Raw genomic sequence first — 16778 nt, forward strand, 5'->3', positions numbered from 1 at the left:
CATCTTTTAACTCGAAGAGTGTTGTTGATATGTGATTTTATTTTGCTGAATTAGGTACTTTCCTAACCTATTAGCTGCAGAAAGGGTTGGGGAATTCTCCCTAGTGTACAAGACAGTTTCTAGAAACACTTCTGGGAACTGCAGAGGAACAACCACTTGAGAGATTTGTGAAGGTCACAAAACTTGAATGTCAGAGTAGGCAATACCAAGCTTATTGTCATTGAACAGTTTGATATTTGCACATTATTCCATTGTATTAGTATTATGTCTCTCTTCTTTTAATCCTCAGTTTCCTGTTTTAGGTGTTATTCCTTTTTAACTTTTTTCTCCCAATCTGTCCTATCTGAAGCCAGGATTCTACCAGAAGATATCACATTTGCCTCCATTAAACAGTTAGAGATGCTTCAAAGAAAATCCTTCTTAGTTATATACTATGAGTAATAAATATCCACAGACAGAAATGGGAGTTTTATTCTTAAAGCACTCAGGCAGCATCCTTCAAAGCAGCTCCACTGAACTTGGCTGAAAACCGAAGTCTGTGGTTTCCATCATCGTCATTTATTCTGCTTATACGGCCGTAGGCCTTAAACATAATAAAATCAAGTACAAATATGCAGTTACCAAATAACAATAGTTTAAAAATACAAGATCTAAAAAATAAAGAATATATGGTAAACAGGATACTTTATAAAATAAATAAAAATGTACCATATAATTAACATTCAGTATTTAAATATAAGAAAAATAAAAACTTGACCATACCCAGGGCTCATTTCAAGGGGGAATGTGCCGGAACACAGTTCTGGCTGTTCCCCAAAGAGGTCATATGTCAGGTGGCCTCACCCACCTGACTCTCAGCCCTGTTGGGCCCGTTTCAGCCTGGATTGGGGCTGAAACGCCCAGATCGGGCCTCTGACGGGTGGTGGATCACTCTCCCACTCAGCAGCGGCCCAAACCTGACCATTTTGGGCCCAATTTCAGCCCTGAATGGCCAGGATTGGGTCCGAAACAGCCAGGATAGGTGATGTCAGGGGGTGTGGCATATGCAAATCAGTTATGCTAATGACACACTTCCAGTGATGTCAAGGGGTGTGACATATGCTAATGAGCTATGCTAATAAGTTCCTCCAGCTCTTTTTCTACGAAATGACCCCTGACTAAACCTACGTGCAGATGACAGTACAGAGTCTCATAATCTCTAGTTTCTATCCCTGAAACAAATGACAATACTTGAATGTTGGAAAAATATTATTCCATCAATTTTTTCTATTTTACATTGTTATTTAAATTGAACCCTCGTTTACTTTTTTCGTGTCATAACATTATCTAAGCTTATCTATAGACATGCTGGACATTGCTAGACTAAACTCTGAAAGCACTTAAAAGCAGGATGCACCTAAAAGTCCAAGACCAACCCTACCCTGAAGTCTGGAAAACTGGTATTTTGCAACCCCAGCCGGAAGGAAGAGACAGACACAGACTTGGAATAAAGGGCCGTTTATTAAATGACCATAAAGGTAATGCACGGCAAGAGCTAACTAAGCGGTACAGGTCAAGCCCTGGGGTCAACTCCGGACCTCCGCCTTGACCTGTCTGGGCAAGCCCCACGCCCCCGGGTGTAGGCCATCCTTTGAATGGCTGCAACCCGGGCTGCCAGGCCATGGATCCCCATTGAAGCACCTGTTACGCCCCAGCCGCAAAGCATGAGGGGAGGCCTTGTATTGAGGATCCCCGCAGGTTTCTGCCAGCGTACGGTAGCCGCAACCATGCATACCGCCCTTAATGGCAGCCATGTCCCCACTCACGGGGAAGTGCCACAGGGTGCTCACCAGCCCGCACCCTATTCCCAAAATCTCCTGCCAACTACTAACTAAACAGCACAACCCAACAATAACTCAGAACACTGCCATTAGTGCAAGGTAGGCAAAAAAAACCCCTTCCCAAAGGCCAATCAGGGAAAAGAGGGAAAAATTCCTACCTGGCTCTGGACCCAGCAGCCGGCTATTCCTGCACTAAAAACAGGGTGAGGTGGGTGGGCCGAGCACTCAAAGAGACTGCAGCTGGGAAGAGAGGAGCCGCCTGAATCAGGCTCTTGGCTCCGCCCCCCGGCTAAGCCCAGGATGCTTGGGAAGGGAGCCTGTCTCCTTTCCTCCAGGGCGGGGCCGCAAAGGACGGCTCCCAGCTTAAGCTGCATTCTGCTGCTGCTGGGAGAGCCGCATTGCAACCCCAGCTGGAAGGAAGAGACAGACACAGACAGGCCATGAAGAGACAGACACAGAGACAGGCCATGGATCCCCATTGAAGCACCTGTTACGCCCCAGCCGCAAAGCATGAGGGGAGGCCTTGCATTGAGGATCCCCGCAGGTTTCTGCCAGCGTACGGTAGCTGCAACCATGCATACCGCCCTTAATGGCAGCCCTGTCCCCACTCACGGGGAAGTGCCACAGGGTGCTCACCAGCCCGCACCCTATTCCCAAAATCTCCTGCCACCGCAAGGGTCAAGCCTCTGCTTAGACCCTCGCGCACTCAAAGAGACTGCAGCTGGGAAGAGAGGAGCCGCCTGAATCAGGCTCTTGGCTCCGCCCCCCGGCTAAGCCCAGGATGCCTGGGAAGGGAGCCTGTCTCCTTTCCTCCAGGGCAGGGCCGCAAAGGACGGCTCCCAGCTTAAGCTGCATTCTGCTGCTGCTGGGAGAGCCGCATTTCTAGTCCATATGTGAGCCGTTCCTTACAGTCTCTCAGCACAATGATAATCAATTTTTATATATTCTTTTATCAAGGGAATGCATTATCTTAAATATGTTGCTACTTGCTTCAGATTCAATTTGAAGAATAAGAAATATTAGGCTAGAGAGGTTGTTATAGTGACAATATCAACTTGGAAGAACTAGTCAGTCAGCAAAAGATTCACTGCATTGTGTGTGCGTGTACATTACGTTAGAACTCAAATAATAAGAGTAAATCCTGATGTAAGGGATGAGCATCAAGACTGGCATCTTTTTGAGATTAGACAAGGTTGTAAAAGTCCACATTGTATGACAGATGAAACCTGAAGCAATTGCTCCTTAAAAAAAAGAACTACTCCTGTTCAGTTAGATGGAAATTAATTTGGAAGCAGCTTGCAGTAGTTTTAGAGCTGTTTACATGTACCAGTTCATCTCATCCTTAGGGCAAACTTGCTCAAATACACAGGAGTTCAGTCTTGGTAAATGAAGTATAAGGAGGAAGAAGCTAGTATCAAGCAAATGCAGTTGTCCTTGTCTTTTCATCATATCTTGGCATGGCCAGAGCAGCATTTTCATAACCTGAATGCCACCATTTAGACCTATGGAAAAGTGCCATTACTGACCTTTATAGGCTGGCAGCATGCATCTTAAAAGTCATGAGTATTTAGATAGATATAATATTCAGAAAAACATGGTCACTGAAAAAAGTAAGGAGCGTATTTACCTGTTGGCACCAAAGTCAGGCACTGCTTTGAAACCCCCAAGAAAGATTATACCTTTGTTTCCATGCCTTGGAAGGCTACAAAGGAAATCTGCTCTGTAATTTAGAGGTTCCTGTTTTTTCATATGTGCTTAATAGCTGCACCTCAGAAGAAGCCTTCTAACTATGGTCAAATCCACATTACTCATTCTAAGTCGCATGTTCCCCGCATTCCCCACGCAATCCCGAGTGCCGGTCACATTACCTCATTAAACAGACGCGTTTCATTCGCATTTCTCCCGAATATGTGGTCACAGGTTTTCAATGGGAGTTTCACGGTGGCCGTGAACGGGCCAATGCGCAATTTACGTGTTTTTTTTTAAAAACCACCCCCCTTCCTGTCTCTCCGGCCGTTCTGAGAGTTCCTATTGGCTGATTCAACTTGCAAGTGCTCCGTAGTCTGCAAAAGACTGTTTTTGACTTCATAGCATTGGATTTATTGATTATGCTGTTTCTGAATCAAATCTGGTAGTTTGAAAAATCATTTTGGGGTGAATCCACCCTCAGAACGGTCTTGTGAAACTTCCTTTTTAACTGTTTTTTATTTTTTTTATTTTATATTACTGTAATATCGAAATTATGAAATATCGAAATAATGACACTCCAAGGAAGTGAAACTTCAGTAAAATTCAGGCACTGAACTGTCCTGCATAGGAAATGTCCACAAAAGCTTCCCAAATGCTTCCAAATTTCCAAAAAAGAAATGGGAGAGAGCCATCAGTGCTGTCAGTGGGGGAAAGAGAGGCAACATTATCTTCAATGATGTTTCTTTATAAGGAAAGATCGAAATAACGGAAAAGTGCGCTCAAAAAAATTTTAAAAAATGGGCGGGAAAAAAGGTCCCGCCCAAAAAAGCGGTTTTCGAGTGGCCGTGTGACCGGAGGGACGCGCGAGAAAGACGGATTGGAAGCAGGAATGTGAACGAAGAGGAAAAAATCGCGGATTGGAGGCAAACGGAAGATATCCGATAAACATGCGGGTAATGGGTGAATGTGGATTCGACCATATGGGAACAAAATGAATAAGCAAATGAAACATCATGTATATGTGAAGGCTTTCCTTGTGATGGTATGTATCTGGCAGCTTGACTAGTTCACTTCTGATTATTGTTAGGCATGGAATACTTCTCTTTCTTGATTATCTAGTGTGGTAGCTCTCAAGAGAATCTTTTGGCATCTGTACATAATTTCTTTGAAAAAATAATTCTTCAAAATATTGAGACCTAGTAGGATAGGTTTAATTGCTTAACTTTGTGGGTCTTAAGATTGAAGTAAAAAAGATTTATTGTGTCTTTTACTCCACTTCACCCGGAACAACACAGAAGTCTGATATACTCTTGTGGTTCACCACACTTTCAGCTCTATTACACCCAGTCTGTTGTTGGAAAAGTACTAAAAACAGTAAGATAAGCAGTTACATGGCGAGAATTCTGCATAGATCAAGCACCAGTCATGTGATACAGCACCATCTGCATTTGTTTGTTTTTCTCTAACCTTTTCAGTACAATTCTGCAAGTGAACCACTTGCATTATATGCATTTGTAACCTGAATTGCACTCTATTAGAATTTTTGGTTTACAAGTTCTGCTGTGACATTTGCATCACTTAAAACCCATATCTAGTTAATTCAAAATATCTGTGTGAGATATGAATAGAAGCCTGGTGATTTGAAGAGAAAGGCGTTTTCTGTGCAAGTTTTTTCCGTTGGTTCTCGACTCTGAGTGCTTCAATTTATCCCCTGATTTCTGTACATATATTTTGGCTTTCAGTTTTCACTTTGTTTGTTTTTTTGTTTTCTTGATTTTTTTCTCAGTTCTTTTGAAACAACTTTTACTCCAGTCTTTTTCTGGAAGCTACATTCGAGTCTATTGTGTCTAGCTCCTTGTGGAGAGATGTCTTTTTCCTTATACCTCTGGAAGGGAAGGGACTAGAGACTTACTTTTTTAATAAAAGGTGAGCATTCAAAGAATCTACTATAGTTAAAATGATGGATTGATATAGCAATAGGAAAATGATTTTTAAATAATTGCAAAAGCATTAGTGGCCAATGGAATTAGTGCTGGAGCCAGAACAGGCAGTGCAGATTGAAAAGCACATAGCCACTGCTGCTCCAGGCTCCATCCCAACAGAAGCCGGTTTGCCCTGCTGCTGCTGGCCTCTGCCTCCTGGCTCTGAGTTAGCCCTTGGTGGGCCTCTTTGGTTTGGAATGCAGGGGAGGGGACTTAGATATGGGTGATGTTGTTCCTCTTTTAGGCTTCCCCATGCAAAGACTTTCCTGTGTATTCATTTTCAGTCTTTTTAATCTCCCTCTGAGGCAGAGGACATCTTGATGGGTGATTCCCACCCTCTATTCAGGGAGGCAGGAACAGTTTTTCTGCTTCCTGTCTTTCTTGTGGGAGCCACTCTTCCTCTCACTTTCTTTCCTGCCTTGACAGGGAGAGCAGCATCATTCAAGTGTTACCTTGCTCTTCACCTTTTCTCTTCCCTTTCTCTTGCGACCTTCCAGAACTTAATCTTAGCTGCTTTTTTCACCTTTCCACTTCAGAACAGAACTACTCCTGGAACTACTGAGGGTGAAAGAAGCTGCCTTAGCAGCTGCCCTGATTATTATTATATTCCCATTTCTAGACTGCCCTCCTCACAGACTGGCATTGGAGTTGCCAACCTCCAGATGATGCCTGAATGTCTCCTAGAATTGCAACTGATTTTCAGGTGACACAAATCAGTTCATCTGGAAGAAATAGCTGCTTTGGAGGAGGAAACTCTGTGGCATTATACCTTGCTGGGGTCCCCGCCCCAAATCCCTCTCCAGCCTCTACCCCTCAAATCTCCAGGAATTTCCCAACCTGGAGCTGGCAACCATACACTGGGGAAAGGAGACTTTTCTTTAGAAGACTATGCAGGCAGCCCTAGCAACTGATACTGTTTTCACTTGCAGTATGTAATCCGCCTTGGACCACAGTGAGAAGTCATAATAACAATAATTAGTTTTTTAAAAATAGAAGGAGAAGAAAGAGGACAGTTAACTCCCCTCCCCCAGCAAAGACAGGAGACCCCCAATGGGAGCTGGGCTACACATGTTCCTTGGGGGGGGGGTGGAGTTCAGCAAACTATAATCACTTGCAGCATGTAATCCGCCTTGGACCGCAGTGAGAAGTCATAATAACAATAATAAGTTTTTAAAAAGAGGAGAAGAAAGAGGACAGTTAAACCCTCCCCCCAACAAAGACAGGAGACCCCCCCCCCCCACCATGGGAGCTGGGCTAAGCACGTTCTTTTGGGGGGACAGTTCAGCAAACTATAATTTGCAGCATGTAATCTGCCTTTGATCTCAGTGAGGAAAGATTATTGTTGTTGTTATTGTTATTGTTAAGAAAAAGAAGAAAGAGGAGAGTTACCCCCCAGCAAAGACAGGAGTCCCCCAATGGCAGCCGGCAGTGCACATGCCTCCGGGAGGGGGGCAGTTCAGCAAACTTCTCCCCCCCCCAGCTTGTGTCCTGCTGAAGGCACTCCTGCCCCCCCGTCCAGTCCAGCCTCAGGGAGTCCACAGTCCCCGCCCAAGGGGCAGCAGAGCTATGACAGCCTCCCCCTCCTGCCTGCCCCGGGCCTTGTGAGGAGGCACCTTAACCGCCCCCCCCCCACATCCACACACACAACTCCTACCCAGGGGGGACCTGCGACTCCCCTCAGTCTTCCAGCCCAATTTGAGGAGGGTCCTCCTTGTCCGGCCTCTCCCCTCAGAAAGGGATGAGGTGCACCGCCTCCCCCCTCGTGAGCCCCTGTGCGCACCTGTTACCTGCCCCAACATGCTCACAAAGCAGCTGCACTGGCTGCTGCGGTGCCCTCCTCTCGTCACATGACTGCTCCCCGCCTCCTCTCCCTCCCCCTGCGAGCCCATTCTCTCCCACGTGACGGGGGACACCAATGACTGTGAGGATGGCAACGCTGCCCCTTTCACGTGCCTGTCTGCCGGGGAGCCTCACGCGACCTTGCACGTCACATGAACAGCACAAAGCCACCTTTCCACTTCTTCTCTAATCTCTCTTCCTTGTGTGTCTTCTCAAAGGTCCACAGGGGAAGTTTTCTTCCTTCTTCTTTGGCTGCAGCGGCCATTTTGTGGCAAGTCAGAGCTGCAGACTTGCAGAGTGCATTCCCCCATCACAATAGGATGGAAAACCATGAGAGAAGTGACGGGTTCCTCTCTGAAGGAGAGTTGGAAGCCCCCCTCACTGCCATTCCCAGCAACAATCCCAGAGACACCCACGCAGACCATGAGGAAGCTGCAGTTGTGGCTGCTCCTATCGTGATGAGATAGGAAGCACATCAAGAATCAGTGCCATTCTTCCTGATCAAAGGAAACAGCAGCCATTTCTGGCCTTGCCAATGGGGGCAATGTTGGCAACCAACCAGACCTAGTGCGGGTCAGTCAATCCGGTCTGAGATTCAACAATCACCCATGCCCCCAGATCCCATGGCAAATGACAGAGGGCTATTCGTGAGTAATATGATGAGATCGGGACCCACAATAGTATCCCAGGAATTCCCGAATGTCATTAGACACAATATGAGGGAAGTAATTGCTAGTTTTTACTACAGGGCTGAAGGAAGAGAAGAATCTCCGTCCTGTTTATTTTCTTGTCCTTCTATTCCCAGACAGGGAAATGCTGAAAGCACAGTCCCATACAAAGGGAATCCTAGCTGGCCTACCAAGACAACTAGGAAAGAAAATTATGCCAGAGAAAGGGAGAAAGAACTCTCAATGGGATCCTGTCAGCTATGAAGACAGTGATTCCCTAGAAAGGGAGGAATGGGAGCTCCTCTCTGATGGAGAAGAGGACGATATAGAAGTTTCAGAACAGTCAACAAGATTTTTTAAATCAGAGGACTACCAATACCTCCTTTCCAAGACCATGTCAGTCTTGAAACTGCAGGAGAGGATATACGTCCTTCCCCTTCAGAACCTAAGACCATACCCAAGCGTAATAAAGAATTCTTTCCTATGTCTAGTACTACAGAAAGGGTCTTCCCATTCCTCAAATTCTTTGAAAAGCAATTAAAGGTGTAATGGACAAAGCTTATGGCCAATAAAAGTTTCCCAGCATCTGTTAAGAAGCTATATGCCTTACCATCCTTTACTGATCAGTTTTTTCAGATTACATTTGTGGATGCCCCTGTGGCAATCTGTATATCTGCCTATGCAGACATATGGATTGCTGTCAGCAGATGGTGAGGGTACTATCTGGGATAGCATGGACAAAAGAGCAGATTTTGCTCAGGAAGGTCCATGAAGCCATTTCAATGGCCATAAAGGCCTCCACCATCACTTCAATTGTGTCCAGAGTGGTCATCATCTGGTCTAGAAAAAGTGCTTCAGCTCAATCCATCCAGTAATCATCATGTAGTAGAGGGAGCCAACAGAATACTTAAAACCAATTTGTTCATAGCAGACGCCACCTTAGACTCCCTAATCTTTCCATCCAGGACGATGGCATCTACAGCGGCTGCTAGGTGATCACTATTGTTAAGAGCCTGGCAAGTCGACCTGCACTCCAAGGCAATAGTCATAATTTATCCATTCCAAGGCAACAGATTATTTGGGGACGCCCTCAACACGATCCTCATAGAAACTAGAGACATGAAAAAAATGATGCCCAAGACAATGAATTGCAACGACAGGAGACCCTTTGAGAATTATTCCTTTCATTCCCAAAGAGCATTTCTGAGATTCAGCAGAGGCAACAGAAGATCTCCTTGGGGCTCTCTAAACAAGCCTTCCAAAGAGGACACTTATACAATTGATTCAACAAACAATTCTCAAACAGAAATGGCAAACCAGCTCATGACAACAAGCCTATTAAGGCATTACTACAAAACAATTCCAGTGGGAGGACATGTTCTACAATTCCAGAAAGAAATGGATTGACTCCAAAGCAGACAACTAGTCTCTGGAGATAGTCACCAGAAGATACTCCATAGAATTTGCCAAACCCCCATCAGAACATTTTCTTGTCATTCTTCTCCACAGGAATACAGAAAAACTACACAGGACTCATGCCACCATATAACATCTTCTCAACATTTGGGCCATTGAACCTGTCCCTACTGCAGAAAAAGGACAAGGAGTATACTCCATCTTCTTCATGGTCCTCAAAAAGAATGGAGAGTGGTGGGCGATATTAAAATGATAAAACTGAAATGAGAGTTTCTCAACAAATCCATCAAGCTGAGATACTTCAGAATGGAGATGCTGAGATCAATCACAGAATCCCTGATGCCAGTGGAGTACCTCACCTCTAAGACTTAAAGGAAACCTATCTCCATATTCTGATCTCTCCCAGGCTCCAAATATTCCTTCAATTCTGCGTAGGAGAACTCCACCTGCAGTTCAGAGCATCCTGTTTAGTCTCTCCACAACACCAAGAATCTTCACAAAGATCTTAATTCATCTGGTAGTGAAACTAAGGGAGCAGGGTATCCACATGCATCCTTATCTGGATGACTTGTTAATCAGGTCCAGCTCTGAGACCAAGGCACAATACGATACAGAACAGCTATTTGATGCTTACAGGATTTTGGTTTCCTTATCAAATTTCAGAAAAGCTCCCTATAACCCAATCAAAGGATAGAACACCTGGGAATCCCTATAACCCAATCAAAGGACAGAACACCTGGGAATAGTACTAAACATGCAATCATACTAGACATAACATGCAGTCACATTTTCCTGACCAAAACAAGTAAAGAAAATGAAGGAGATGTGACAAACTGTCATCAAAGCTAGATTCTTTTCCTTGATGACTTTCACAAAACTGGACTCCTTATCTTGAGCATACGAGGCCACTGCAACAGCTTTTGAGACCTTTCCAGTTACAGATCATGGCAAGAAAGATCTTTCCATTCAGTTCCCTGCAACTGTGAAAGCCAGTCTTGGATTTTGGACCAGAACATCCAATCTCCTACATAGGAAACCGTACAACTATTGGGTACCAAAGCTGATCTTCAGGGATGCCAGCCTGTCCGGATGGGGAGCAATACTGGAAGATTCGCCAGTGAGGGATGGTGGTCCAATAGGGAGACAAGCTTCCATATCAACCTCCTGGAACTTCGGGCGATCCATCTGGCCCTACTGCTCTTAAGCTCATGGATAACAGAACATCATGTTCTAATCAGAACAGACAATATGTCAGCCAAAACCTACCTCAACAAACAAGGAGGATCCAGATCTACAACACTATACAAGGAGGCATTCCAGATATTAGCACAGGCAGAGAAGAACCTGGCATCCATCAAGGAAGAACACATCAAAGGTATAATTAATATACAAGTGGACTGGCTCCACAGACAGACCAAGAGGGGAATGGTCTCTGAAGAAAGATCTGTTCCAACTCATTTCAATACACTCGATCTTCAATACACCTCACAAATAGATCTACCAGATCTACCTGGTAGATCTATTTGTGTCACTGATCAACCATCAAGTGGACAGATATTTCTCCAGATACTACCATTCCGAGGCTGAAGCAACTGGCGCACTGACATCACAATGGCCATGCATTCTCCTGTTTATCTGCCCATCCACTCCAGTTCTTCCAAAGTTAATCAGGAAGGTCAAAGAACAAAAAGCAGAAACCATAGTAGTAGCACCCTACAGGTGCCCATAGTTTTCCGCTCTCCAATAGCTGTCAACACATCCACCACTAACCTTTCCAGTATTTCCAGATATGCTTCAACATGGCCCAGTATGGCATCCACATCTGGATTGGCTACATTTAACCTCCTGGAGATTGAGCTGGCCTACTTCTCTCAGCTAAACTATTCTCAACAAGTAACTGACATGATACTAGCCTCTAGAAGACAGTCTACTCACAGAATATATAATGCATCATAGAAAGCCTTTGCCAGGTAGTGTAGAAGAAAAGGGGTTAACGTCACAAAACCCAAGATCAGATCCCTTCTCTCCTTCCTACAGGATGGGCATGCAAGCAGTTTTAGAGCCTCAACTTTAAGAAGTCAGGTTGCAGCCTGACAACAGTGCTACCACGCTACCAGGGACTGAGCCTGTCCAGAGACTCCCACATTTGTCGCTTCCTCAAGGGTGCAATTCTGAAGGATCCACCACAGGTTCACAGATTCCCAACTTGGAAATTGCATACAGTTCTGTCTGCCCTAACTAGACATCCCTTCAAGGAAATTCCTCTCATGTGGCTGAGGATGAAAACTTTGTTTTTTGCCACAGTCACATCCACAAGAAGAGTATCGGAACTAGGCGCACTGTTGATTAGCCTCAAGCTATGTATTTTCAATAAGGACAAAGTGATTCTGAGAACAGATCTACTTTCATACTAAAAGTGAAATCTCTTTTCCACAGATCACAGGAAATATGTCTACCACCATTCTGTCTGAATCCTTCTCACCCTAAAGAAAGGACGTAGCATACTCTGGATGTAAGATGGGCACTAAAAGCATTTATTTGTAGAACAGAGAAAATGAGGAAAACTATTTCCTTATTTATTACTATATCCTCAGATATGTTACAGTCGAAGAGGTCTGCAAGGCAGCCTCTTGGTCATCTGTATCTGTGCTGAATGCAGGCAGGGAAACAGACACAGACCTAACTTGAGTCCAAAGTGTACCAAAGCCATCCAGGGAACAAGGAAGAAAATATAGTCCAGAAAGCTGAGTCCAAAGGTCAGAGCTGAGAGAGCAGGTATAGCAGAGAGCTGGGTCACAGTAGAGCCAGGCAGGTCTTTGCGCAGATGCTTCTGCAACGAGGGAAAGGGTGTCGTGGCTTAAAAGCAATCACCTCCAAGGCAGTGCCGCATCCTGCTAGGACTCAAGGTCACTACGCCGCTGTTTCAGTGCCTGAAGCCTCGCACTTCATCTCCTTTCCTGTATAACGAGATGCTGTCGCACCCTACGCTGCCTCTCAGGTTCAGGGGAGCTTGGTGGGGATGTTGCCCTGGTCTCAGCTTCTGGTGCAGGTAAGGGAACAGCTTCTGTCTCTGATTCTGCCCTGGATTCCTCAGCCTGCTCTGGCAAGGAGGGTTCCTGCTGTTCCACTCCCTGGTGGTCCGCCACAAGCCTGACTCCTGAGGAGATTGGAATACTCTGTCCCCTGTCGTCCTCTACGAAGTCTTCATCCTCAGAGGAATCAGAGCCCATGACAGTATCTACCTTTGTTAAGCACTACAAGCTGAACACTTAATGACTCAGCTGATGCAGCATTTGGCAGAAGAGTATTACAACACATCCTATGGTTAGGGGACGATGACCCACCAAGAAAATGAGTACGGTGCTTTGGGAGGTCCCATCAAGATGTCCTCCACCTCAGAGGGAGAACAGACCATGGGATACTCACCATGAGGGGTCCTTCTCCTTTGAGGAAAGGAGGACATCTTGTCCCTTCCAAAACCATTGTCATTGCACTCTCTTCTATGTAACAAATTCACTTCCTGTCCAACTGTTTTCTTCCTTAACCTGTCATTACTAACCTTTCTCCTTGCAAGTCAGTTCTAGAGTGGTGTATTCATAGTTATGACATTATAACTGCTTTTGGAGTCACCAGAACTGAAGGGTGACTCCCATGAGGAAGATAGGAAGTAGAAAAACTTGTTCCTGCCTCCCTGAATAGAGGGTGGGAATCACCCATCAAGATGTCCTCCTTTTCTCAGCGAAGGACCCTTCACAGTGTGTATCCCATGGTCCATTTGGAATTCAGCCCTAATGATATAAGCATGCACAGAAAACTAAAGGGGGGTGCTATGACATCACCAATGATGACAATGATGACAACAGCACCCTCACTTGAAAATCCTGATTATTTAAGGTATGTGCAGAACAAAATAAACTGACTCCACAACTGTAAAAATGCTGAGGGAGGGTAGATGTGCGAAAGAACTGTACTGGTGTTTTCAGCATGGGGAAATGCTTGTGTAATTTCCCCATTGCTGCTGCAGAAACAGGGGTTCCACATGACAGGTTTCTCTGTAGTTTCCCTGCCTCAGTCTACTGACAGCAACCTTGCCCTCTTACCTCTGCCACTGAGGCCTTTTCAGTTTATTTTTTTAATCATTATATTAGTGTAACAGTCATTATATTGTTATAAATATTACAATCTGGTTCTCTGAACTCAAAAGTTTTTATTTTTTAAACAAGTCACCCGTTATCTCTATAACAAAAGGGGCTCATTATATAACACTGTCATTTCCCCCTTTATCCCATTCCCCACACTATTTTCTCTTTCTCTTCTCTTGGGAGCCCCCCGTACCCTAACCTTTCCTTGCTTCTCTCCTTATCACCCACCCACTTTATTTTCCTTTCCCCAAACTTCAGCTATATTTATTATTTTCTTAATTTTTATTCCCCTTTCTCCACAATGGGGGCCCGAAGAAGCTTACATCGTTCTCCTCTCCTTCTTATTAGCCTCGTAACAAGTCTGTGAAATAAGTTCATTGCTTTCATGAATGGCTGCTGTTGAACAATAGCAAGCAGCCAGGCCCAGTAGCAACCAGTAGTATGGTAGAATGACGTGATGGTCGTTGCCAAACCAGGATCCCAATCAGACCTCCCTCAAAGGCCAAAACAGCCCTAGAAATGCCCCCCCCCCTCAGTCATTTACTGACAGAAAACAATACTTGAATTCTGGCAATTACCCATGCATGCATTGTTTTGTCTAAAACCCTATGTGCTATGTAGACTTTGTTGAATAAATGAAAATTATGACCTTTATTTATTTATTTATTTGTTTATGTATTTGTTTATTTATTTATTTCTAGTCTGCCTTTCTCACTAAGAATCATAAAGGATTACACAGTACAAGTGAATACATTATTATCAACAGCTGGGACATTCATAGACCAAAATATAATCTGATGTGCAGTTAGGACATTCAATAAACATACAATAGGGTAGAATAGTGGAAAAATTGAAAATAAGCATGAAGCCAAAAAAACAGAGGTGAAACATTCTGAAACAAAGTGTAACTAATTAACAAGACATATATTAGCAATGTGGAAACTATCCAGTAGGAGCATATCTATATCAGCAGACAGTACTCAGTAGCATAGACTACAGCTCCTGTCCCTCACTGTGTCATCTCTCTTAGCTACTTCTTATGACACAGCCCTATTATATCTGAGTAGAAAACCTTCCTGAATAATTAAGTTTGCATAGTTTGTGGAAGGCCAGGAGAGTGGGAGCTTTCCTGACTTCCTCAGGGATTCCCTAAGGTGGGGGCTACCACAAAGGAAGTGTGTGTATGGGCAGCTGTTGATTTTGTCCAGCTGCAGGGTGGTATCTGCAGAAGTCCCTGTTCAAGTGAGCAAAGCTGTTGTGGTGGAACATAAGGAGAGAAGTGGTCCTGCAGATATGGCAGGCAAAGTCCATAAAGGGCTTTGAATATGATAGTCATCACCTTGAATTGAGCCCGGTAACTGATGGGTAATGGAGTGACTGCACAATGGGAGTGATATGCATTGTCAGGAAGGCCACCTCCTTCCTCCTAATTCTGAGCACTAATCACAGCCACTTCAGCAATCAGGTAGGTAGGATGTGTTCCCTTTTGATTGTGAAACTGAAAGCTCTCCCTTTCTCAAAGGACTTGGCTTTCAAATCTCCAAGTTTGTTCTGGGGTGTACTCACTCCCAAATCATGAATTCTGGACTCAGCTTAAAAAAAGTTAAGTTTATTAGCTTAAGGAGTGTTTGCATAAAGCATAAAGCACTCATACACAAGCAACATACATTAAAATAAGAAAACCTTACTGTTGCTACATAATAAAATCTGCCTATCTAAAAACTTGAGAGCTACCTACCTAAACATCTCCAATTGGCGTCCATTTGTTGTTTATCTCACCCTTCTATTAGAATGTGAGCCCCCTCCCATGCCTAGCTGGTTTGGCATAGGGATGTGCTAAGATGATGACTAGCATGCAGCTTCATCTTCTCTCTGGCATACTTGCATCATGGTCTGATCTTGGTTGAAGAAAGCTAACTCAGAGAGCAAAGGAATGGGGGCTGGGTGAGCTGAGGAGTCATCTTTTTTCAGGACTCAGTGCATCCCACAGCAACTCAAGAGCCAATCAGGGCTGAGCTGTTAATTAGCGTTTCAGCTGTGTGAAAATTTAGACAGTGAACATGGAGCCTCTCTGAGAACAGTCTTCCAAGGTCAAATCACTGGGGAACTCAAAGACTGCTCCACGGGTGTTATTTATCACCCCACCCTCCATATTTCTGAGTTAGGTCATAATCTAACAACACAATTCTGAACTTGAGTTCAGCCATTTTTACCAAAAACCTGGTTTGGGGCTGACAATTTTCTGACATGCTTGATCCATCTGACTCCTGAAAGTAAATGAGCTGCAGCATTCTATACCAGCTGGAGTCTCCAAGCTGGCTTTAATGGGAGACCTACATAAAGTACATTAATAACAATAACACAATAACATTTTATTTATATACCACCCTTCAGGATAACTTTATGCCCACTTAGAGCAGATTTCAAAGTGCATTATTATTATCCTCGCAACAATTACCCTGTGAGGTGAGTGGGGCTGAGAGAGCCCTCAGAAGCTGTGACTGACCCAGGATCACCCAGTTGGCTTCAAGTGGAGGAGTGCAGAATCAGACCGGAGTCTCCAGATTAGAGTCCTGCTGTTCTTAACAACTACAGTAGTCTAGTCTTGGTGTTACTGTGGCATAAATCCAGGTGGCTCATTCAGTTGTGTCAAGGTAGGGGGCTATCTTCCATTCAAGTCTGAGTTGGGAGAAGGCCTTTTCCCCTCTGCATTTACTTACTTCTTGTTGGCATGGGAGAATTAAAGAGGAGATAAGTAAGGTAGCAGAGTTTGATATTAGGCATTGGAAATATGTAGACAGACTTCTGTGGTTTTAGCTCTATAAAAATAACTACATAACAAGGAAAAAGGATACATTTGGTAAGAAAATAAAGATATCTAACTACATCTTAATGGCTAGATTAGGATCTTAGAGAGAGAAACTTAGAGACACGCTGTTAGACTGAACAAAAAGCAATAAAACATTAGTATATGTTGCTAGCTAATTGCCCCCCAATAAACTGGCTCATCCAATAGACAATCCTAGATTCCTTCATTTAGACTAAAGACTCCCCATTCTATGGTGGGAACTTTTACTCGAAGCCTAAGTGGTCCTATGCTTACTAGCTATCTGACTAAACAAACAGAATAACAATTTAACTCTTTCATGAATGAACGTAGAACACTCACAAAAATCCCAACAAACCCCTTCTCAAGTGTCAGAAGCTGAAGTAATGAAGGTT

At 44.2% G+C, this 16778-nt stretch overlaps 1 protein-coding gene across 16 annotated transcripts in view; it reads left to right on the forward strand.

Moving 5' to 3' along the window:
* Positions 1 to 16778, forward strand: part of ANKS1B (ankyrin repeat and sterile alpha motif domain containing 1B) — an 885134-nt gene that overhangs the window by 830270 nt on the left and 38086 nt on the right. The window contains exon 1 of one of the 16 annotated variants that reach the window (XM_054988180.1): positions 12268 to 12463. The exons of the other annotated variants lie outside the window; for them this stretch is intronic. Coding sequence (XP_054844155.1) covers positions 12434 to 12463 — 30 coding nt within the window. The 5' untranslated portion in view covers positions 12268 to 12433. Of the gene's footprint in view, positions 1 to 12267; positions 12464 to 16778 lie in introns of those variants that run through there. 16 annotated transcript variants of the gene reach the window in all.

Source organism: Eublepharis macularius, chromosome 9 (assembly GCF_028583425.1).
Source record: "Eublepharis macularius isolate TG4126 chromosome 9, MPM_Emac_v1.0, whole genome shotgun sequence".
Lineage (NCBI taxonomy): Eukaryota > Metazoa > Chordata > Lepidosauria > Squamata > Eublepharidae > Eublepharis > Eublepharis macularius.